Genomic DNA, 22706 nt, shown 5'->3' with positions numbered 1-22706 from the left:
AGCAATGTCAAGAACCCTAAAAATTAGAACTTGGTACGGCAATGGTATACGGACGTTAGGTCACCCATGGCGATGGCGTCAATGCGGGGCTTGCAGATGTTTATCACGGATGTGAGGAACTGCCAGAGCAAGGATCAGGAGATGGCGCGCGTCGAGAAGGAGCTCAATAAGATCCGGATGAAATTCTCATACGAGAAGGTAGCAAATCTCTCTCTCTTTTTTTACGTTTCGATGGAACTGTGCGCAAATTTCAGAGTTTATCGTCGTATGAGAAGAAGAAATACGTGTGGAAGCTGCTCTACATCCACATTCTTGGCTATCAGCTTGATTTTGGGCATCGAGAGGTTCTTTCGCTTGTTGGATCGCATAAATATGCTGAGAAGCAAGTAAGTTCTCTCTCTCTCTCTCTCTCTCTCTCTCGCTTCACTGCTTATAGCTAAAGAAGAATGCTCGCAGGTTGGCTACATGGTTGCTGGATGTTTGCTCCACGAAAACCATGAGTTTCTCAACTTGATCACCAAAGCTATTCGTCTCGACATTATTGGTCGCAGCGAAACGTATCAGTGCCTTGCACTAACAATGGTAAGATCAATCGAAAGCTATACACCAAAGAGAAAAGAAGAAAACTCTCTCGTGCATGATCACAGATTGGAAACATCGGCGGCAGAGATTTTGCCGAAGCCTTAGCTCCGGATGTACAAAAGCTTGTCGTAAGTAGCTCCATTACTGCTCCTCTCGAATTGACAATGGAAGGCGCTATTTCTTTTCCAGGTTTCTGGTTCTTGTCGACCACTTGTGCGGAAGAAGGCGATTCTCTGTCTCCTTCACATTTACCGAAACCATCCGGAGGTTATCCAACTGGATATATGGTAAGGAACTTATCCTAGTTTGCAGCATCAACTTGCATTGCTTGAAACTGGCTTGATCGGTCTGTAGGCCTGACCACATTGTGAATCTTCTTGACGAAAGAGATTATGGTGTTCTTTTATGTGTGATGACATTGCTTGTTGCACTATCTTCAAATAATCCTCAGCAGTATTACTACTGTGTCTCAAAGTGTGTTCGCATTCTAGAAAGATTGTTGCGAAGTCAAAGCATTCCACAGGACTACACGTTCTATGGAATCCCGTCTCCCTGGCTGCAGGTTTCTAGCTTAACTGCAGCTTCAGCAAATTCAAGTGCTAATAGTTCACTTTCAGGTGAAGACGATGCAAGCATTGCAACTGCTTCCATTGCTTGAAGACCCCTCTAGTGTGCGGCTGCTTCTCGAGGTTGTCTTCTTTCTCTCTCCCTCTCTTTTTTCTTCTCGTTAGCCTTTATATGACCATCGTTTTTTCTATCAGCTTCTCGAGCGTCTTGTGATTGGGACCGACATCACTCAAAGTATAAACAGAACAAATGTTATGCACGCGGCTTTGTTTGAAGCCATGGAACTGGTAAGTTACTTGCTAGTTTTAGTCTGGCTTTGCTAACGATACTACAGCACCCTTGTCACAGATTATGCTGATTGATACACAGCAGAGTTTGATCCCAAGGTGTATGGTATCGCTTTCGAAATTTGTTAGTCTTCGTGAACCGAACCTTCGATGTCTAGGCATGGTAATGTGCTTTGATGTACTCATTATATACTACTAACGTTGTTCATTGTAGAGAGTTTTAGCTCGGCTGCTGTCTGTGGCCGACGTCCGTGATAATGTTAGTGTGTATGAAACTGACATTCTATTCTCCTTGAGAGATCAAGACCGAAGGTTGGTTTGTTTGTTTTCCGGGTTTCCTAGTGATAAGTAACCCATTTGACAGTATCCAGAAGGTCTCTGTAGACCTTCTTTACGAAATATGTGATGCGACGAATGTCAAGCGTATTGTTGAAGAGTTTCTGGAGGTATTTGGTTTTGTTTGTTTTGATTTTGAAATCAAACGGTGACTTGTATGTAGTGTTTCTCTACGGCCGAGTTTGATGTTCAAGAAAGTATTGCAACAAAGGCTGGCCTTCTTGCAGAAAAATACGCAACAGATTGCTCCTGGTAAGCACAAGCTAGTGCTGGTTCAGAGTGAAATGTGGTTTTGTTATGTGGTGTGTGTCAGGTATGTGGACGTTGTTTTGCTTCTAGTTGAAAAAGGTGGAGCCCTTGTTCCGGATGATGTCTGGCGAGGGTTGATTCAATGCGTTGCAGAACATGACGATATACAAGTCTACGCCGCCACCAAAGCTCGGGAGTACATCAGCAAACCGATGGTTCACGAGACCATGCTTAAAGTAAGTTTTTCTGATTTCCCAACGACAACTCAGTAATGATTTTTTTTTGTCAGATTGCTGGGAGTCTTCTTGGAGACAACAGCCATTTACTTGCGCGAAAACCTGGCTACACTCCCAAGGAGATCTTTTGGGCCCTTCACGATAAGTTTTCAAATGTGAGGTAGGATGTGTGCTCCACTGAACTTTAATGAGTTTGATTATGTTTCCAAACAGTACGCCAACCAAGATGGTGCTGCTGTCTTCCTATATCAAATTGTTACTGCATACACAGCCTGCAGATGAAGAGCTCCGGAAGGAAATTTTTCCTCTTTTTGAAAAGTGAGCTATCCTTGTTCTTTCCTCCCCTCATACTAGCATTCACTACAGGTATGGGGAGCACCTTGAAGCAGACTTGCAACAACGTGCTATGGGATTTTTCTCTTTAAGCCAGCAGGATCAGTATATTTCTAATGAAGAACCAAAGCGACAGGTTCGTTCTTACAAGTGACGATTCTACGCAGTCTGAAGTGCTTTTGCAGGAAGCTCCGGTAAAAAGCTCAAGGGATTCTCTGCCTGGAGTACGTTATTTTGATTTCCTCATCGTCAGTAACATTTTTCTTGTCTATATTCCATCCAGACCTCAACAGCTAGAGCACCTGAAGTAGATCTTCTTGGGGACTTAGTGGCTCCTAGACAAAACGACCCATTTCAAACGGGAATTACAAAAGATCCATTCTCTTCAATGCTCGCTCCTGCTGTTCAGGTAATGGAGTTTTTATAATCCTTGCGGTAACTTGTTCTTTGTTTCTTTTGGTTTTTGCAGCCAACTGGAAACCTCATCGAATGGTTTAACGCCTTGTGTTACAAGAATACGGGAATCTTGTATGAAGACCCATACGTTCAGGTTTCTGGCATTGTTTGAGCTTGCAATTTGTGATTTTTCTTGGGTGCTTAGATTGGGATTAAAGCGCAATATCAAGGTTCTCGTGGCGAGATAAATTTCTATCTTGGTAATAAGCAAAGCAAGACTTTGACATCAGTCCGAGCCATTATCCTACCTCAGCCACATCTTAGAGTTGAATTTCCGGGAGCTCCTCCAAGCATACAAGCTGCTGAACAGGTAGTAATGTCGTTGATAAGACTTCTAATTTCTTCATGATCGCCGTTGCAGATACAAGTGCTTCTTAACGTGGCATGCTTGTATGCCGGGAGAATTGCTCCACTTCTCGACTTTTCGTATATGGTTTCTGGCATGACGGTAAGCTAAGCTTTCCCGTGTTTTATTTAGTGCTAACGTCCGCAGAACTCTTCTAGGTGTCTGTCAAATTGCGGATTCCAATTGTAATCAGCAAGTTTTTGCAACCAGCCACTCTCTCTGCAAACGATTTTTTTTCTGCCTGGAGAGCTCTTGTTACAGCTCCAAACAAGCTTCAAGAAGTGGTATATGATCCTTTTCCATCGTTTTCTTCTGACTTCTATGAATCTCTTTACAGATTCGTGGACTGCAGTATTCTACTGTCTCGGAGTTTTCTGACAAGCTAAACGGACTTCGCATAGGCGTGGCTACTGGACTGGTAAGCCAAATCTGTTTTATAGATGCAAAACACGTAGACAAAGTTATCTTCCAGGAACCCAATCCCAATAACCTCGTTGCAGCCTCGAGTTTTCATTCAGAAACTGGTGGTGCTTTGCTGTGCATGGTAAGTTCATACCATTACGTACTCATTCCAGAGCTAAACAGGTTCCGTTTTCCCAGGTACGCATCGAAACAGATCCGGCTGATAAGACGCAGTTACGCTTGACAGTCGCGTCGCCGAATTCACGCTTAGCACTAGAGTAAGCTTGATACTCTAAGCAGCACGTAGCTTGATTTTCTCATTTGTTTGTCCAGACTCAAGGAGTTTCTCAAAGAGCAACTGCCTGTGACTTTGCCAACGTCTACTTCTCCTGTTCAAACAGCTATGGTTCCAGTCCCGCCCGTTTTACAGCCAGTTCAGTCAGTTCCAGCACCGATACTCTCCGCCCCTCCCATCACTGCAATGAGTTCTTCCAATCTGCAAGCGTTTCCCACAGTTTCCACAGGCTTCGCTCAGAAACCTCTTCCTCTTTCTCGCAGTTTCACAACTCTGGCCATGATGGCTGGTCAAAATCTTTCGAGCTCCAATCCCTTGCCACCTATGAACGTCCCCGCGGTGCTTAATGATCCTCTTGCTGATCTCTTCGCTCCCAGTGATTTTGCAGCCTTAGCAAAGCCTTCCGCGTCATCATCCAATGCTGCACCAGTTTCTCTTCAAGAACCTCTCTCCTCAGCTGCTGTTCATATTCCTGCTTCGAACTACAGACAGGAAAACACTGGAGCCCCAGACAGTATTGATCTTCTCGGGCCCGACACTTCAGCCGAAGCTCTAGTCTCCAATCCAAGCTCGAGCGGCGAACAGTTTACAGCTGGCAATCCGTTTGCTGACCTCGATAGCGCTCCTGAAGCTTCTACTCCACCTCCAAATGCTCAGCCGAGAAATCCAGCGTCAACTTTTGACTTCGAGGACCTCTTATAGATAACCGGTACTTCTTCTCCGTTTTCTTTTATCTCATTTCTCGCTCTAGGGTTGTAATGGCTGCTGCAGAAGGTAGCGGTGCTGCTGCTGCGCCATCGTCCCTGGATGGTGTTGGAGGCGATTCTTTACCGGTAAACTTTCATGGGAATCTCGTTAGTGCACGCAACAACGAACAGTTTAAGTCGCTGTTGGATCGGGCCAAGGCGTCAAAGAAGACGGTGAGCCTGTACTTCAAAGAGATTCCTCTTCCCTTATATGAGTTTTTTTTTATTTCTCTCGCTCTCTTTGCTATCTGGCTTTGATACACTGATAGACGATCGTGAGCTTTGGAGCATCATGGTAACGATTTACCATTCTTGGTTTCTTTGCTGATGTATTTCTTTTTCTTCTCTCGATGCATCCAGGTGTGTTATGTGTAAACAAATGCTCCCGACGTTTTGCAATCTTAGCAACGAATACCCGCGATCGCTGTTCATCTACGCAGACATAGACGAGTGCCCGGACGAAACCAAAGACGTGCGCTACACCCCCACATTCCGGTTCTACTCCAACGGTGACAAAGTGGACGAGTTCTACGGAGTTGGAGCTCAGAGGCTCCGTGATCGCGTCTGGCTCCACTCTTAGAACTCTCGCGGACATCACAGATGACGTGAGAAGATAATAAAATTGTATGCACAGAAGCGCCAAAACCTGATCAGAAAATCTGTCCGGCCAGAACTATGCAGGATTACAAGCCAACTCTACAGTTATGTTTGCCACATTGCCACTCCATCTAAGACAATCAAGGGTTGGCTTGAATGCATCAGTCTCATATTTCTTGGGTGGGCCCAATATCTCCAATATAAGTAGGCTTGTGTGTGCATGAAATATGGAAAGAAAAAATTATGCATATAAATTAACCCAAAAGCCCTGATGCTGAATGAATGAACATGAAATATAAATGGACTATGTTTGTTTGCCTGAGCTTTCATTGGGTAAACCAAACATTTCATACAACATTAAACAACCAAACATCTCAGTCATACGAACAAGTCAAACCATCTGTGAACGATCAAGTTTCTTAACCACGATCGATAAGCTTGTTTTGATGCTCATGGGTCTCATGATTCAAGTTTTTTAAAACGGCCACGACAGCTTTTCAATATTTTCCTCTACGAACGCACAGCTGATAAGAGTGTGCTTTGATCATCCTGGCCCAAAACACCCTGCTGAACATTCTTCAGTTCAACCTTTATGACAAAAGCTTAAAATGAGTTTTAGAACAGGAAGTACAATGGCACTATTAGTTGATTCATTGTTCTAACTCCCCTCTGCAAGAGAATCATGTCCTCCTAACAAGATGTAGTTGCTCGCTTTTCTTCTTTCTCTCACACCATTGATGGAGATAGCATTTCTTCCTATGTCCAATTCCAATTCCTCTGCCACAACCAGCCTTCCTGATCATAATCATGCTGCTGCTGCTGTTCTGTGTTTGAATCCAAGATGACAATGCTGCTCCAGGGATCTGGGAGTTCACCCTCTGCGAAGGCCGCCAGCAACAATTCTTCTGCTCATGATCAATCGGTCTCCTCGGAGACTGGAAGCTTCTTGTGGTTCTACTACAACAACAACAATATCCGATTCTGGCTGCCAATTGTCGTCCTGCTCAACAGCTGCCTCACCTACGTTTTCTTCGTCCGTGGCAGCCAGAATTCCCCGGTTGCTCCAATTCTCCCAGATCTCCAAAACTCCTCCTCAAATTCAGGTAATTTGGATTTGAAACAAAGTTTCAGGGATACTAAAATGCTACAGATACCTGCGATTTGAGCAAGGGCGAGTGGATTTTCGACTCGACACCACCGCTCTATACAAATTCCACCTGCGATCAAATCCAGCTTCTCCAGAACTGCCTGGGAAATGGGAGGCCTGACACGGGCTACCTGCATTGGCGATGGCGGCCTCACAACTGTGAGCTCCCACTTTTCGACCCCGCCACCTTTCTCGAGCTCATGCGGGCCAAAAGTATGCTCTTCTTTGGGGACTCGCTCGCCAGGAACCACATGCAGTCGCTTCTTTGCTCCCTTTCCCCGGTGAGTTCCTCAAATCTCGATTCAAATTTGTCTCAATGTGGTCACATAAAAAAGGTGGAGAGGGCTGCAACAAGTACTCGCATGTAAACTACACTGACGTACACTTCCTCACGGCGCTGGAGCTCGCATTCCGTACGTCCCTCCGCTCCATCGCCACGCTGGACGGCTACAATGGGACCACGTTCCTCCGTACTGCGTCTCCGGACCACTTCGAGCACGGGACGTGGAGCAACGGCGGGACGTGCAACCGTACGCGGCCAACGCACTCTGACGCGATGCCATACGCGGTGGCGTCGGTGAGGTGGAGCTGCCGTGGCTGCCGAGCAATCTCAACCGTGTGCAGCGCGACGAGGCACGGAAGTTCGACCCATCCAATGGCTCCAGGCTGCGGGTGCTGGACGTGACGTACAGCACCTTCCTCCGGCCAGACGGCCACCCCGGGCCATACAGAACACACCCGCCATATGCAGGAGAGATCAGCCGCTACATCCGAAATGATTGCTTGCACTGGTGCTTGCCAGGGGCTGTGGATATGTGGAACCAGCTCCTCCTGGAATCAGTGAAGAAGTTGGAGAAGACACAATAGTTTGTTCTTTTGTTCTAGACAAGTCGTCTAGAGAAGCTTGGAATTGGACATGTCTAGAGAAGCTTTCTTTGGCGAATTTCGTCCAGGTTCTAAGAGGATCTGGCCGCTCTAAAAAACTTGAATTGTAAACTTTGCAAGAAACATGAGATCTATTCTACAACAATAAAACACATAGACCTGCAGTAATGTTACTAGTCATGTCCAATTCCAAGCTTCTTTAGGTGATTATAAGATAATATAATAATCTTTTTCTTCCTTCTTTGCTAAATTTTGACCTTGGCTCTTCTCAAGCAAGAATAAATTGCTTCGCGTTGCATGTAGCAACGCTTGGTTTGCTTAACACTAGTGTTATTATGACATATTAATCCAATTGATCAAATAAAGTTTATAATTATAAGCATGTTTGTAATTTATATATACAAGATTAATTTTATTGCATATCAACCATTAGATGGTAGAATAAAAAAAAATATACTAGAAAAGGTTTAAGGAAGTTTATAAATTATAAATACAAGATTAATCTAAATGAATAACAACCGTTAAATGGTAGAATATTCTAGAATATCCAAGTATATTCTAGGTATATCCACTACCATCCCTAGGTTTGCTTAAGCAAACCAAAAATGTGGGAATTTATTATCGGCAAAACTTGAATGATGGCTTCTAGATATCACTATTACTATTGCACACAAAGAAACTTTCTTGGTGGAAAGCATGGATACTGGAGCAGAGCAGCATACCTCTCTTAAGAGTTGCATAGGACAAGATTGCTTGGCATCATTTTGTGGGGAGATTGGTTTAAATCTTCTTTTGATTTTTTTCTAATAAAAAACTATTTTGCCAAAGGATTTAATATTTTCATAGTCAGGGTTTATTATGGCAAGTAATTTATGCAGGTTTTGGGGGAAGGTACACCTCCTAGGGGCAAAAAGAATGTATTAAGCTGCAAAATCTATGAATTTAAAACACAATTATAAAACATATATATGACTCACAAATAATCTTTTGGATGCCATGTTTTTTTTCATGGCATATATATATTGGCATGCATTGCCATATATGAGTTCTTAATCCATGTAAGTCTATTTACCACATCAACATCTTTTTTGTCACTAAAGTTTAGCAAGAATGGCAAGAATGTATGTATTTAGATGTGCTCACTACATCACTTCCATTCTAGCACAGCTAAACTAGGCATGATAGATGTTAATTGTGAGAAGCATTAGCCATGAGCCACCATGTGCTCGCTATTGTCCATTGTCAAGTATACCACACCATTGCTGTGCTCGATGAAGGCCTTTGATGCATTGAGCACACACTTTGTGATCTTCAGCAGTTACATGCAGTTGGGTGTTGATCTAGAGTCTGGCAAATCTCTACCTCAGAACAGAAAATCACAAATACCACACATATTGCAATATGATGCTCAAACTCTTCACCAAGAACAAAAGTTTGTTCTACGGGAGTAGAATCCCAAAAGAGACTAGATGAGCATATTAGCGAATTGATAGAGATTATAGAGCTGTATGGCATGCTAGATGAGTTGGAATGTATGATCCTATTGTCAAAAAAAAGGAGATGACATGGTTGCACGTGTGGCATGAAGTGTTTATGCATGTGGCATGTCCTATGCAAATATTATAATGCACACTATTATAAAAATTAAAATGTGATTGTGTGCAATGAAAAACAAAAGTTATACTCACATATGTAAATATAATAACACAATATTTCTACAGTTTGAACTCAAACTTGAGCATAAGAGTGAGCCAAGTCTGTGGTTCCTCAATTCATAACCAAGTGAAATGCCCCTTTCTATACATATCAATAACAATGTGTTTATGGTGGATTAAACACTTTTAGGGGGAGATGTGGTGCAATTTGATTTGGTACTTCAAAATGATAATTTTGACTATGGAGTGCTATTGCTTAATTGATATGAGGGATGATTAGTATGCTCATGGCTTGCTTTAGGTTCTTTATGCCAAATTTATGCAATGCCTTCATAAACATATAAACACATAGAATTGGCATATAGTGCACACTTTCACAAAGAGGCATAGATATTGCTCTACACATATTCTAGCAAAACTATTCCCACTGAATGAGCAAAGGGTATAGTGGTGACAAAGCTTCTATTTACAACTTCTAATATATGTTCAATGCAATATAATTGTATTTTTAACCCCAAAAGACATTGTTGCATTAAATAATGCCAAAGTGTACCAAAACAGGGTGAGAAGAGAAGGAAATTTTTCAGATAAGCACTACTTTTGTCCCTTTTCATGAGGTATACATGCAAGGTCTCTCTCAATCAATTCACTTAGTGGTTTTTCTTTCCAAGAGCTAGTGTCAAGACCCCTAATAAGATCAAGACTAGAAAATGTAGAAGACAAAGAGAAAAGCTAGTGGAAATGAAGAAAATGCCTTAGACTGGTGTTGATTCAGATTGTGGAAAAATGGAACAAGGCTAACTTATATATACTATAGGTTGATGAAGCTCCACCACTCTTGGATCAAAGATGGCCTAAATATAGTTGAGGTCGAGGAGGTGCCACATCATCATCAGGAATGTGGCTTGAGACTTAGGAATTATACAGGAAATCAGAGAGTCAGGAATAGAGAAGTGTCTTGAGAGTCAGGAATAGGGAAGTGTCTCGAGAGTCAGGAATGTGGTCTACAGGTCAGGAATCTGGCGAGAGTCAGGAATGTGGCAATTCCTGACAACACCCCCTCCTCAAGAACGAGTGGAACGAGGATGTGAATGAGAACAAAGAGGAGGATGAGATGGGCGGCGAGGGATGGGAGATGAAGAAAAAGAATGAAGACTGGGACGAGAAGGATAGGGGTGGTGGAAGTCCTGAACAAAGTCAGGAGAATGAATCAGGTTGCCCGCAAGTTCCTAAGTGCGTTCCTTAGCTCCGTAACCCTTCCAATCTACCAGATAGTAAAGTTTAGACTGTGAGATCTTGGAATCAAGGATGTCCTAAACCTTGTACTCACTCCCATCCTTGAGCTGCACTGGTGGAGGCAGAGGAATGACCCGATTTGGAATAGGACTGGGAATATAAGGCTCAAGGAGAGAGGAGTGAAAAACGGGGTGAATTTGATATGAGGAGGGAAGTGCAAGGTGATAAGTGACACGATTAATGATGGTAGTGATAGGGAAAGGACCAAGGCATTTGAAATCGAGTTTGGGACATGGCCTGATGGTAGAGATATTTCGCCTGAGGAGCTAGACTTTATCCCTGATATTGTAAGGGGGACAATCCTGACGATGGAAATTGGCAAATGTTTTATAAGATTCCTGAGCACGATGGAGGTGGAAGGAGATGGAGTTGTGGATTTCCTAGAGGTTGGAGACAAATGCCTCATAGCGGGCATTTGAATGAGGGGATTCGGATGGAGAAGGAAGTGAGAGATTGAATCGGGGATTTCGGCCAGAGTTCGCAAAGAAGGAGGAAACTCGAAGGGAGGAGTGAACATAATTGTTATAGGAGAACTCAGCAAGGGGAAGGATATTGAATCAGTCATCTTGATGATAATTGATGAAGCACCTCAGGAATTATTCCAATGTCTGAATCATTTGCTCGGACTGTCCATTAGTTTGAGGATGATACGCCGAAGAGAGGTTGGCCTTCACTCCAAGCAGCTGCAAGAACCATTGCCATAAATGAGAGATGAATTGAGGTCCCCGATCCGAAACAACATCTACAGAAATCCCATGAAGTCAGAAAATTTCCTTGAATACCAGTTTTGCCATGTCCTCGCTGGAAAACTCCTTGGTACACAGCAGGAAGTGTGCCATCTTTGTGAAGTGATCCACCACGACTAAAATGATGTTGAAGCCTCTAGAACTCGAAAGATCACTCAAGAAATCCATGGAGATGGATTCCCAAGGATCTAAAGGGATCGGGAGCGAACGAAGCAAACCTAAAGGAAGGTGGCGAGGTACTTTATTCCTGGCGCAAGTGTCACAGGAGGTAACAAAAGCTTTGATGTAGTCGTCCATGTGAGGCCACCAAAAGTCCCGTGCAACCAGCTCATAGGTTTTCGCAATGCCGAAATGACCAGCAGTTGGGTTATCGTGGCACGCCATCAGGACCAACTTTCGAGCATCACCTTCAGAAATGTAAAGCTGCTCCCCACGGTACAACAAGCCATCTAAGAACTCAAACTCGTCAAATCGCCGGCAGTCAGGAGTCACTGGGTGTCCAGCCTGAAGATGGGGGAAAATGTCACTGGCGAGGTCGTCAGATTGAAGATCGTTTCTGATTGCATCCATCAAGGAGGAGTCCTGAGGGGCCAAGGAAATTGCCATAACTTGAAGCTGATCAGGGCTGAGGATAACCTGATCCTGTTGATCGAAGGCAGAATTACCAGGCCTAAGACTGAGATAGGAGCACCTTGAAAAAGCATCAGGAAGGCGTTGAAGCTTTCCAAGTCTATACTTGATAACAAAGTCAAACCAACTTAGGAATTGTGCCCACCTTGCCTGACGACGGCTCAAAACTCGGGAAGTGGCAAAGTACTCAAGATTTTTGTGATCCGTCTAGATTGTTGTTTGATGGTTTGCCCCCTCCAAGAAATGACACCACTCTCCAAAGGAATCTACGATGGCAAGGAGCTCTTTGTTGTGGATTTTGTAATTGATCTCTACAGGCTGGAATTTCTGAGAATGGAAAGTGACTAGATGAAATTCCTGATCTACTCCGAGTTGAGACAACACAACACCGATGGCAAAGTCAGAGGCATTAGCCTTGATGAAGAAAGGTTGTGAGGGATCAGCATAGATCAAGACGGGAGCAGAACTGAAAGCCGCTTTGAGTGTGTCGAAGGCCTGTTGGGAAGCAGCAGACCAAGAGAAGGGAACATCCTTGCAAGTGATATGCATGAGAGGAAGGACAATGTCAGAGTAGTGATCCATTATGAATTTGCGGTAGAAGTTAGCGAAGCCAAGAAAAACCTGAATATCTGACATTGATTGCTCCCATTCGAGAATAGTCTTGACTTTGGCAGGATCCATCGTGATACCCTCAGGAGTGACAATGTACCCAAGGAACTCCACAAACTCTTGATCGAAAGAACACTTCTCAAGCTTCGTGTATAGGCCATGTTCCTGCGGCTTCGCCAGCACCTTGCGCACATGCTTATCGTGCTCCTCTTGAGTTTTTTAGTAGATGAGGATGTCATTAAGGTAGACGATCACCATCTGATCAAGAAACTCCCAAAAGACATCATTCGCCATGTGTTGGAAAATTGCTGAAGCATTTGTCAAGCCAAATGGCATGACAGTGTACTCAAAGTGGCCATAGCGGGTTTGGAACACAGTCTTCCATTCATCGTTAGGCCGGATCTGGATCAAGTTGTATGCTCCATGGAGGTCGATCTTGGTGAAGAAGCAGGCACCGTCGAGGTGTTCCAACAGGTTTGAGATCAGGGGCAGCGGATAACAGTTCCGAATAGTCACCTTGTTCAAACCTCGGTAGTCGATGACTAGCTGCAAACTCCCATCCTTCTTCTTGACAAAGAAGACAGGCACTTCAGTTGGGGACTGCGAATGCTAAATGTACCCCGAGGTAAAGTTCTCATCCACGTACTTTTTAAGGGCCTTAAGCTCGGACGGGGATAACCCGTAGATAGGCCCCCATGGAGGTGATGCTCCTTCTTGTAAATCAATGGGACAGTCATAAGGCCAATGAACAAGTAGTACACTAGGATTTTTCTTGTCAAACACATCCCCAAAATCATGATACTTCTCAGGAAGACTGACAGGAGAAACATGCAAAGCAAAAAGGAAGATAGGTTCTTCAGGAAGGAGTTCTTTCATAGTGATTGTGGAGATAAGAGGAGGTGTATGACTAAATGGAATGATGAGACGAGGATACTGTCCAGTGTAAGATGGAAGAGAGGGAAAAGAAGAGGGTGAAAACTTCGTAGAGTCAGGAACAGAACCCCGATTTGAGGTTAAGGAACTTTTCCTGATTCGGACTCGATGAACAGCAGGGGAAGCCGTGGGAAATGGTGATGTGGGAGAGATGAGCTGTAATTCCTTCCAACAGATCTGAGGCTAGTGTAGTTGAAACCAAGGAAGGCCAAGCACCACAGAGGAGGACTTGCTGTTGATGATGTTGAAGGTGATATCGGTGATGGTGGACCTAATGTGTACTCGAACAAGCAACGTTTCCCTAAGTCCAGAAGATGGAGACACAAAATGCCTACCGATGCCTTCAACCCTCGAATCCCGTATGATAGGAGAAAGAGGAATGTGATGTTGGGCAACAAAGTCCATGTCCATGAAGCAAGAAGTTGCACCCGAGTCCAGTAGCGCTAGAGCCTTGAGTCCTGATTGTCCGGTGAAAGAAAGGAGACATGGGATGTGGAAGTTGCGGGAATTGGTGGTGGCTTTGATGAAAGGTGGTGAGGAGCTTGATAAAGAAGAAAAGTGATTTTTATTTGGGGAGTCCAAATAGATAGCTCCTACTCTGTTTGGACAGGGTCGTTTCCCGACTGCAACAGAGGTGGACCTTGAGGCAGAGTGAACTCGAGCAGTTGGGAAAGCTTCTTGGGACACACAGCTGCTTTGTGATTAGGATCAGCACAATAGAGGCAAAGATTATGAGACATTCGACGTTGCTTCTTAGTAGGACTTAACTTCCCTCTGATGAGTCGGGGAGTACCAGAAATATCCATCGGGACCAGAGTAGTAGGTTCAAGAGTATGTACCGAAGACTTAAGCTGGGATTCCTGAGTCTGGGATGGGAAAACAGCGGCACAGTGATTTTCCTGACGACGTTCAAAGAGACGATTGTGGCAGCAAACAGCTTTGTTGATGGCGTCCAACAAGTCTGTGGGATCCTCCATGGTGAGCAACAAATCCTTAACACCATTGTTGAGGCCAAAACAAAATTGATCAATCAGGGCCCGCTCATCCCACTAAATGTCCAAGGCAAGGAGTTGGAACTCTGTAGCATAGATCGAGGCAGGACAAGACCCCTGAGAGAGACATCTCATCTTTGTGGTGGCAGCCCGAACCCAATCCGTCTCGCCAAAACATGCTTCGAGCTTCTCTTTGAACAACTGAAGATCCATCAGCTCCGGAACCACAACCCCTTTCATGCTCTTCTCCAGGAGAGGAGAAAACCATGACAAAGCTGCACCTTCGAGCAACGTCCCAATCGTGCTGATTTGAGACTCGGGAGTGGGGTTCTGCCGATGTTGAAGTGCGAAGATCAGCTCCATTTGGTTTAGGAATCCACGAAGCTCTGAACGCTTGCTTGAAAATTTCGCCGGGAAACTCACCTTTGGTTCAGGAACTTTGCTAGATCCAAGTTACTTCAATATTACTACTTGCAAGTAAATTAACTTCACTATGAACCATTTTGGGGTTGATCAACATTTAACCAGAAAACTTTGTAAACACATTACTCATTATCATATAGATATGATATAAGTATCATAATAACTTGATTATCAATTGAGCAACGCTATGCCAATACTTCAAAGGTTTATGTGAGTATCAAGTGCTAACTTAATTCGACAAAATGCAACATAAATGCCACACCCTACCGATAGAGATTTACAATACTCAACACCACTATTTTCGTTCACAACATGGATAAGCTTATGGTAACCAAAATCCATACTGATACCAAATGTAGCACATGTGGTTTTCACCCTTTATTCTATAGTGATTTACAAAGAGTCAAGGAAGTGGAGCACAAAACAACTCCCAAGCATACAGCCCAAGAAGCAAAGAGATAAGAGTACAGAGTGACATAGGAACAATCTTAGAATATATAGCATCCCAATGGCAAGATCAACATACAAAATGGAGCCAAATAACGTTTGGCACTATTTTAGCATATCGGTGGCCTAATGCAAGGATATGGGTACTCCATTAGCTAACATAGTGTGAAATTTAAGCTTAGATTTAAGCTAAATGCAAAAAAAGGACAAACATGTAGACAAGAGCTAGATTATACCTCAAATTAATTGACCATGCCCAACCTACCCATTATGTCTACTATACTTTTGGAACCTCCTATAGCCCCCGCCCCCCCATGCTTCAGGCTTTTGCCCTTAAACACCTTTAGTATTAGGAATTAATTTTTGGGACAAACTTGAAACTTATTAAATATAGAATGGTGTTAAATTGCAAATTTCGACATGGGACCAACACTATTGTGTTCAGAACAATCTCTACATTCTATAGATATGTTAAATTAGCAAATCTAAACACTTTCTATAAATAGCAATTAGGACTAAACAAGACTAATACAAGGGGCATGATAGGAGGGTGTTTAGCAAACATGGTAAGTTGTCATCTTGCGATATTGAGGGACTAAGCTCAATATTGCAGGGGTTTCCAACATTAGCAAATGCATATCAACATAAGTTTCTTATCACCATGTCAAGTATATTTGACTAAATAACAACGTAGGATTTCTTTCCTTAATGCCTTTCTAATCTAAATGCACATATGATAACCAATTTCTCAACTAGTTTAGGTGGAGATTGATAAAGGGTTCAGTAATACCGATTTCCTGCCGTTGTGGCAATAAATAAAGAATATTTGAAAGGACTAATTAACAGATAACTTTCAATCTGTAGTCACATTTGCAACAGTTTCCCACATGTCTCCAAGGGACGGTGCTATAATGGTATAATGGTTTGAGCATAGCCACTTATGTCAATTGGAGCATTCTCTCAAATGTCTTCAAATGCAGATTTAGACATGCTGACAATTGTGATTATGCCTTCTAACAATTGCATTGTTTTTGTCAAGGGCCATTAGAATTAGTGATGCAATTTGGTATTTATTTCCAAAGCTTCTTGTTTCATACGAAGTTAAATATATCGAAACAAATCGAACTAAGAATGTTGTGGCTAACACTTCGTCAAGATCTTGTAAGACTTGTGCATGCACTTGCTTCAGCCACCCTTGACGATGCCCTTTGTTTGGTACAATGTTATGAGACATTGCTTCTTCCACTTCTCACTGTATGTCCTTCAGCTCCACTTCCTATGGGAGATGGTTTGTTCCAATAGAGGTTGATGCTATTGCTGCCTGAGTTCAAGGACAAGGGTGAAGATGTGGTCATGGCTGTGATATCTGCTGTTGAATGTGTGATGAAGTTGGTCACACATATTGACATTATTGGTGTTTTCCATATTGGCGACTTCCATTTCCTGGGTGGAGACCTTGGTGTTAACAATATTTTATTGGTGTTATTGCGATGGAAGATCTAGACACTGAGATGCTTTCAGGAAATGAAGAGTTGTGTGAGTAGCGAAAGGTCCTTAAGTGAATAAGTCAATGACCCTCCATCTTCTTTTCAAGAGTATCATTAAGGGGTTCACTCGGCACCAATTCATCTAGTGTTTACTTTCCAAGCTTGTTTTTATAACAAAAGGTTTTATATTATTCTGTCTATATTGGTTGATATAAGTTGAAGTTTATCTTCTATTACTTAGCATGTTGCTATCTACATTTGTGTTATGTGACAAAGCCAATTTTCATTTTTTATGGCAACAATTATACATATACATATACACAACATGAGGTTATACATGTGGGCAATCTCAAACTTAAGTTGCAATTGTTGAGAGTGGTGTCAAGCCAAGCTTTTGACCTCATCCTTAATATGGATTGGTTGCAATAGAATCATGTCAAGTGTGACTTTGAGACTTCTCCCCCTTGTTTGATACTTCTTATTGTCGTGAATGTGACTGCAAGTATCAAAAGTTACATGTTAGCTAGTCCTTTCGGATATTCTTTCTTTACTGCCACGATAATAAAAAGACAGTATTGATAGGCCCTTTATCAATCCCTATTATTCAAGTGTTAGTAAACTTGACTTTGCATTTATACTTGGCCAAATAAATATAAGGAAGGAATTCCTAAATGTCTATTTAGCCAAACATACTTGGCCCAGCTTGTTAGTTCTCTTTTGCTCTGTTATGCACTAGCTTGACAAAAACTGCCTGTGATATTGAGCTTAGTCCTTCAATATTTGCCAAATGATAGCTTATTGTATCTGCCAAACACCTTTGCTATCATGCACCTTATATTAGTACCATTTGGTTATAATTGTTATGTATAGAAAGTTTTTAAATTTACTAATTTAGCATATCTACAAAATGTAGAGATTGTCCTAAACACAATGGTGTTGGTCCCATGTCCAAATTCACAATCTAGTGCTATTCCATATATAGTAAGTTTCAAATTAGTCCCAGATACTAACTTCTGTTATTAAGGGTGGCTAAGGGTGAGAGCCCAAAGCATGGGGTGTTGTGGGGGATTCCAAATGTATAATAGGGATAGTGGGTAGATTAAGCATGGTTGATCAATTTAAAACATAATTTAGCTCTTGCTTACGTGCCTGTTTTTGTTCTGTATTTGGCTTAGGTTTAAGCTTAAGTTCCATACGATGCTAGCTGGTGGAGTACCCATATCCTTGCATTAGGCCACCGATATGCTAAAATAGCACAAAATTTGATTTGGCTCCATTTTGTATATTAGTTTTGGTATTGGGATGTTGGAAATTCTAGGACTGTTCCAAGTTGCTCTGTGCCTCTATCCCTTTGCTTTTTGGGTTGAATGCTCAAAAGTCACTCTTTGGTTGTATGCTTTAGGAGTTTGGCTTTGTACCTTTATTCAGTGGCCCAAGGCCCTGAAACTTGGGTTCCACTCACATGTCATATATTATATGTCCAAAGGTTCAAGTTTGTCTATATTATGAATAAAGCTGGTAATGTTCGATGTTGTAAATCTTTATAGGTGGGGTATGGCATTTATGTTGCATTTTGTTGAATTGAGTTGGCACTTAATACTCACGTAAATCTTTGTAGTAGTGACATGGGTGTTTCTCATGGTATTGCTCAATTGATGATCAAGTCATTATAATTACTATATCATATCCATGTGATTGTGAGCAATCTGTTTATTTAAGCAACTTTTATTCTTACCAAGAAGAAAACTGCAAGAGTGTATGTTTCCTTATAACTCATACCATTCTGCCCAAGCAATGTGACTGCCACCATTGCAAATTACTTGATGGTGTTTGAGGATGAGGACAAGATCATTTCCTGAGATCTTGAGAATCTTGGAGTTAGAGAATAAAAGCAGGAAGGAATGGGGAGTGAGGGTTAAGCTACAACTCACCCCACCCCATCCCTTGAGATTTTGTATTCCTCCAAGTGAACATATTCGGAGATTCCATGTCAACATCTATAGTGTGTTGCAAGGCTGGGTCATGGCTGGGTCATGTGTTGTTTTGCATTGTGAGGCTGCCATTGGCCAGCAAAGAGCAACTGGGCTGTCCTGGTGAGAGATCAGGAAAGCATCACTAAGCTGGCATGTCAGATATACTAAGTTTGTTCATTACACCCTTCTAGGGTAGTACAAGCTTCTGTAAAGCAGCAGCATGGTTCTTGCAATCTAGGGATATTTACCACTTCTTAGAAAAGATCTTGTTCCAAGTCTCTTAATACCATCTTGTTTGGAAGTTGCTTTGGCTGATGAGCTGGGTGACAAATATTTGACTTATTCCATGCTGTAAGCTGCTCAGAAAAACATTTGGGCAGTCTCGAAAGATTGCAGGGTTGTGATAATGATCCAAGTTCCCAACAATGGCAACAACATGAGTATACAAGCTCAGCTCACTATCCTTCCAAGAACCTTTCATGTCTAGGTTCTTCAATTGATGGAGCATGAAGGCACTTTATCTAAACTTCCAAAGCTTAAGAGTTTGCTAAAGCATTGTTTCAAACTCCTTGATTCCAGGTAGATTGCGGCGAGCAACGTCAGATCGAAAATTGAGGAGTCAGAGATGGAATCACCTGTCCTCGGGGCAAGTCCATGACCTCGATCATATACGGCACTGCCGTCATCACCAAAAGAGAGGCACCAAGGTCAGAAGTGGTGGAGGGGGGCAGCTCATAAGAAACAGAGGGATGCAGGTTTTGGTTCGTCTTGGAACGCATTAGGGGTTCTGCTCAAGGAGTTGCTCCCACTCCCACAACGATTCCGTGACCAACTCACAGCGCTACAGCAAGAAGCACCACTATTCCAAGTGTCACCTAGCAAGATTACTGAAGAGCAATTTAAGAAGAGGTACGGGCTGATCGAACAGATCCCAGATGCCACGCCTCCCTATGATCGGTAAGGATTCTTGACCTCGTCTTGTGTCTAAGTTTCTCGACATTCCAGGTATAATCGAAAGATGTTTCCAGGAAGGGAGAGCGCCGTGCGTGTAGTTGGAGGTTAAAGATGTGTACGCCACATTGGTTTTCCAAGACAAGGGCCGGCAAGCATTTTCTCTAGGCTCTTGTGTTCATTTGCCCTTTTCATGCTGTACAAGGCAGAGTGTAAGCACGATGAGCAAGAACCAGAGTGGCGGCAGTTCCAGTTAGAAATGGGCTTAGAGGATGAGGAGGCCGTTTTTCTGGACCTGGAGTTTCCACATGATGGCGTTGATCAACCTACAAACGATGTGAGGAGGGCTTGATTGGCATTCCGATCCTGGATGTGCGTACACTAAGATTGGGAATTGATGTGAAGCACTGCGATCTGCTACATAAAGCTGGTTAGTATCTGAAATCTGCGTTAAGATCTGGTACAGGTTTTCATGTACGTGGATCACTGCCAGCTTAGGGAAGCAAGCAAGACCATGTACCAGTTTCTAGTTTCGTGTTTTGAAATCAATTTCTGTTTGTTTTCTGTATGCCATGGACATGAGAGAATGGCGATATGCCATTTCTGAGATCAATGGATATGTGCAGGTCAAGGGAAACCAGCTGGTTGAAGCTTCTCTGCATTCGTTCCCTGACTCACCCAGAGAGCCGATATCGGAAGAGGCCTTCACCAAGCAGGAGGTTCGGGATAAGTTTGCAGCCTGGAGAGCATCCTTGTTATCGAAGGACCTTACGATTCCGGATGGGTTGCACCCTGTTGGCCGGTTGTACTACTGCTCCAAGGTGAGTTTTTGTCGTGTGTTTAAAGTCTTTTGCCTTGAACAGGCATGGTGCCAAGGTGAGTTTTGTTCGTGTGTTTAGAGTCTGTTGCCTTGAACAGGCATGGGGGATGCCGAGCTTTGAAAGCGGCTTTGCAGCCATCTCAGTGGGAGAGCTCAAGTTGTACTCGGGTATCCTGATTGGCCAGCGAGTGCGGCGCTGGACTCCAAGGAAAGTTTGGCAGTTCGCACCTGATGGTGGGCATGCGCCGTGCTGAGGCCCCATGGATTAACGTGAGGTTTTCTCGTGGAGGTAAGCTTTTGACCTTTGTTCCTTTCGCTTGACAAGCTTTTCCTTCTCTTAGGTGTAAAGTGAGCGTGTCAACTTAGACTTCTAATTACAACCTGTAATATCTTAGAATCATTGTCTTTAGCCAGAGCGTGTTTCTAAATTGTTTGGATCCCATATTGTTCTGCAAAAATTACAAAAAGATTCACGTAAACAACGCATTTTCAAATGATGCTTTGTTCTCCGAACGAATGTCCTATGCCCGTTCTATTTCTATGCGTGCATTTGCCGGAAGGGGCAGCGCAAGCCTCCATCGTAGTATGGTCCAAGCTTGCCTGATTTCAGCGCTCCCAGCTCCGCCAGCTTGTATCCCTTCTCAAATGCCGGTGGCCGATACACATTCACGTTGAGCTGCCGGTACTCTTCCGGATTGGCAGCGGGATTAGGACACCAGTCCACCTCAATGCTGCCCTTTGCATCCTCCACACGTCTGGGAGGCAAGAACGCGGACACGAAGCTCCCGGCCAGCAGCTTGAACGCACCCAAGATGATCCACTCCACAATTGCTGGAGGCTTTTCCAATCCAACAGCGCTCCTGATTGTGGGATCGATGAGTGCACAGATCCCAGTCTCGACCAGCGGCTGCACGGGGCGAGGAAATGCATCCAGCACCAGATGCTTGAGATCCTGGACGATGCTCTTGTTCTTGTCCGTGAAGATGGCGTTCTTGGCCTCGTAATCGCGAATGTACTCCCGCATCTCTGGAATGCTATCTGGGATGGTTGTGATGCCCATCCTCACGCCCACGTCGTGCCACACAACATACGCGGCCTCCTTCTCGTTGTCGGTCCACTTGCGGAATCCAAATCTCTCGGAGAAATCAATGGGGCTGACCACGTTGAGGCAGAGGACGTAGGCGAATTGGTCGTTTGGGATCTTGAATTTGTTGTGGATTCCATTCAATCTCCTCACCGCGTATGAGCCGCGATCGCTGTCGACGTGGTGGTGGATCATCTCGCTCACCAGAATGTTGGTCTCGGCGGCGCGCTTCTGCGGATCCTTGAGGCCGTACTTGGTCTTGAAGAGCAGATTTGTGATCCCCGGGATGCCGAGCGTGCGGATTGTGCCAAACTCGAGCGCCTTTTGCGAGAGGAAAGGGAATTCCACCGAGTACATGTACCACAAGATCTTGTGTGCGTCTCTCACGGGGTGGAGCGACGCTAGAAATCGTGCCCTCTCTTCTCTCTTGCGGATACACACCATCTTCCAAGCTGCAGCCATCACGAGAAACACAGTCATCAACACGATTGCAGCCATTTCGAAATGGTGAAAACTGTTTGATCGATCTGATCAACTTGATTGGAGAATGTTTTCTACTCCTCTGTGGGTTGAGGAAACAGAGGCTGGAGAAGGGTCTTTTATACTATCAGAGCTATTAGAGATCACATTTCACGTTTTTTATTTCCGTGTGATCTGTATTCTGTACGTTACACACATAGCCACATACTTGGAGAGAAATCTTGTTGTTCTATACGCTGCACGTTTTCCATACAGTTATCTGGTCCATGCAATTTATCGGTCCTACCAACTTGAACGTTTCACGTTTAGAACTGGATTCTGGTTCCTTTATTACAGATTTCACAAAAGACGCAGTAGAAACCATAAACTATATTTAAATTAGTATATTCGTTATGTACCAAAGTTTTTTTGGTTGTTTCTCTTAAACTAGTATACAGTTTAATCTAGCATAATTTCAAGAAATACCATATAATACAGTATGGTTTCTCTGCTTATTCATATTTATAAGAGATTTAAATAAATAATGTATTTTTATTGTAATGAATAATGTAGAATTTTCTAAAAGGTATATGGTCAACTTCATTTTCTTTTATATTATTTATTTTTCAATTTAAAGTCATGGTTATTATAGATCAACTTCTATGCATTTGGTGTAAAGCTCTTGGAGCGGCCATGCCGGATGGATGACATCACTGGCAGCTAGATCCATGGAGTGG

General features: G+C 43.3%; 4 protein-coding genes across 4 annotated transcripts; 3 read left to right on the top strand and 1 right to left on the bottom strand.

The window, feature by feature from the left end:
* Positions 1 to 51: 51 nt before the first annotated feature.
* LOC112341739 (AP-2 complex subunit alpha-1-like) lies at positions 52 to 4911 on the top strand. The gene is made up of 27 exons (XM_024662346.1): positions 52 to 198; positions 255 to 386; positions 457 to 582; positions 648 to 710; positions 772 to 869; positions 937 to 1144; positions 1200 to 1271; positions 1344 to 1436; positions 1498 to 1599; positions 1651 to 1748; positions 1801 to 1882; positions 1936 to 2024; positions 2086 to 2257; positions 2311 to 2417; positions 2471 to 2575; positions 2624 to 2726; positions 2776 to 2814; positions 2874 to 2999; positions 3060 to 3140; positions 3192 to 3356; positions 3408 to 3494; positions 3551 to 3676; positions 3730 to 3810; positions 3865 to 3936; positions 3993 to 4072; positions 4128 to 4798; positions 4841 to 4911. Exons 1-26 carry the CDS (start codon positions 67 to 69, stop codon positions 4789 to 4791), a joined length of 3303 nt encoding a protein of 1100 aa, XP_024518114.1. The 5' UTR covers positions 52 to 66; the 3' UTR covers positions 4792 to 4798; positions 4841 to 4911.
* On the top strand, positions 4848 to 5415 carry LOC9638602 (thioredoxin-like 3-3). Its single transcript, XM_024662345.1, has 2 exons — positions 4848 to 5017; positions 5196 to 5415. Exons 1-2 carry the CDS (start codon positions 4848 to 4850, stop codon positions 5413 to 5415), a joined length of 390 nt encoding a protein of 129 aa, XP_024518113.1.
* Positions 5416 to 6273: 858 nt separating this feature from the next.
* Positions 6274 to 7446, top strand: LOC9638601 (protein trichome birefringence-like 26). Its single transcript, XM_024662344.1, has 4 exons — positions 6274 to 6535; positions 6583 to 6860; positions 6983 to 7156; positions 7204 to 7446. The coding sequence occupies exons 1-4, from the start codon at positions 6274 to 6276 to the stop codon at positions 7444 to 7446; spliced, it is 957 nt and encodes a 318-aa protein (XP_024518112.1).
* A 13518-nt stretch (positions 7447 to 20964) lies between these two features.
* Positions 20965 to 22008, bottom strand: LOC112341738. Its single transcript, XM_024662343.1, has one exon. It carries the CDS (start codon positions 22006 to 22008, stop codon positions 20965 to 20967), a length of 1044 nt encoding a protein of 347 aa, XP_024518111.1.
* Between the last annotated feature and the right edge of the window lie 698 nt (positions 22009 to 22706).

The sequence above is a fragment of the Selaginella moellendorffii genome, unplaced genomic scaffold (assembly GCF_000143415.4).
Source record: "Selaginella moellendorffii unplaced genomic scaffold, v1.0 SELMOscaffold_89, whole genome shotgun sequence".
Classification (NCBI taxonomy): Eukaryota; Viridiplantae; Streptophyta; class Lycopodiopsida; order Selaginellales; family Selaginellaceae; genus Selaginella; species Selaginella moellendorffii.
This window is presented reverse-complemented; position numbering and strand designations above follow the sequence as displayed.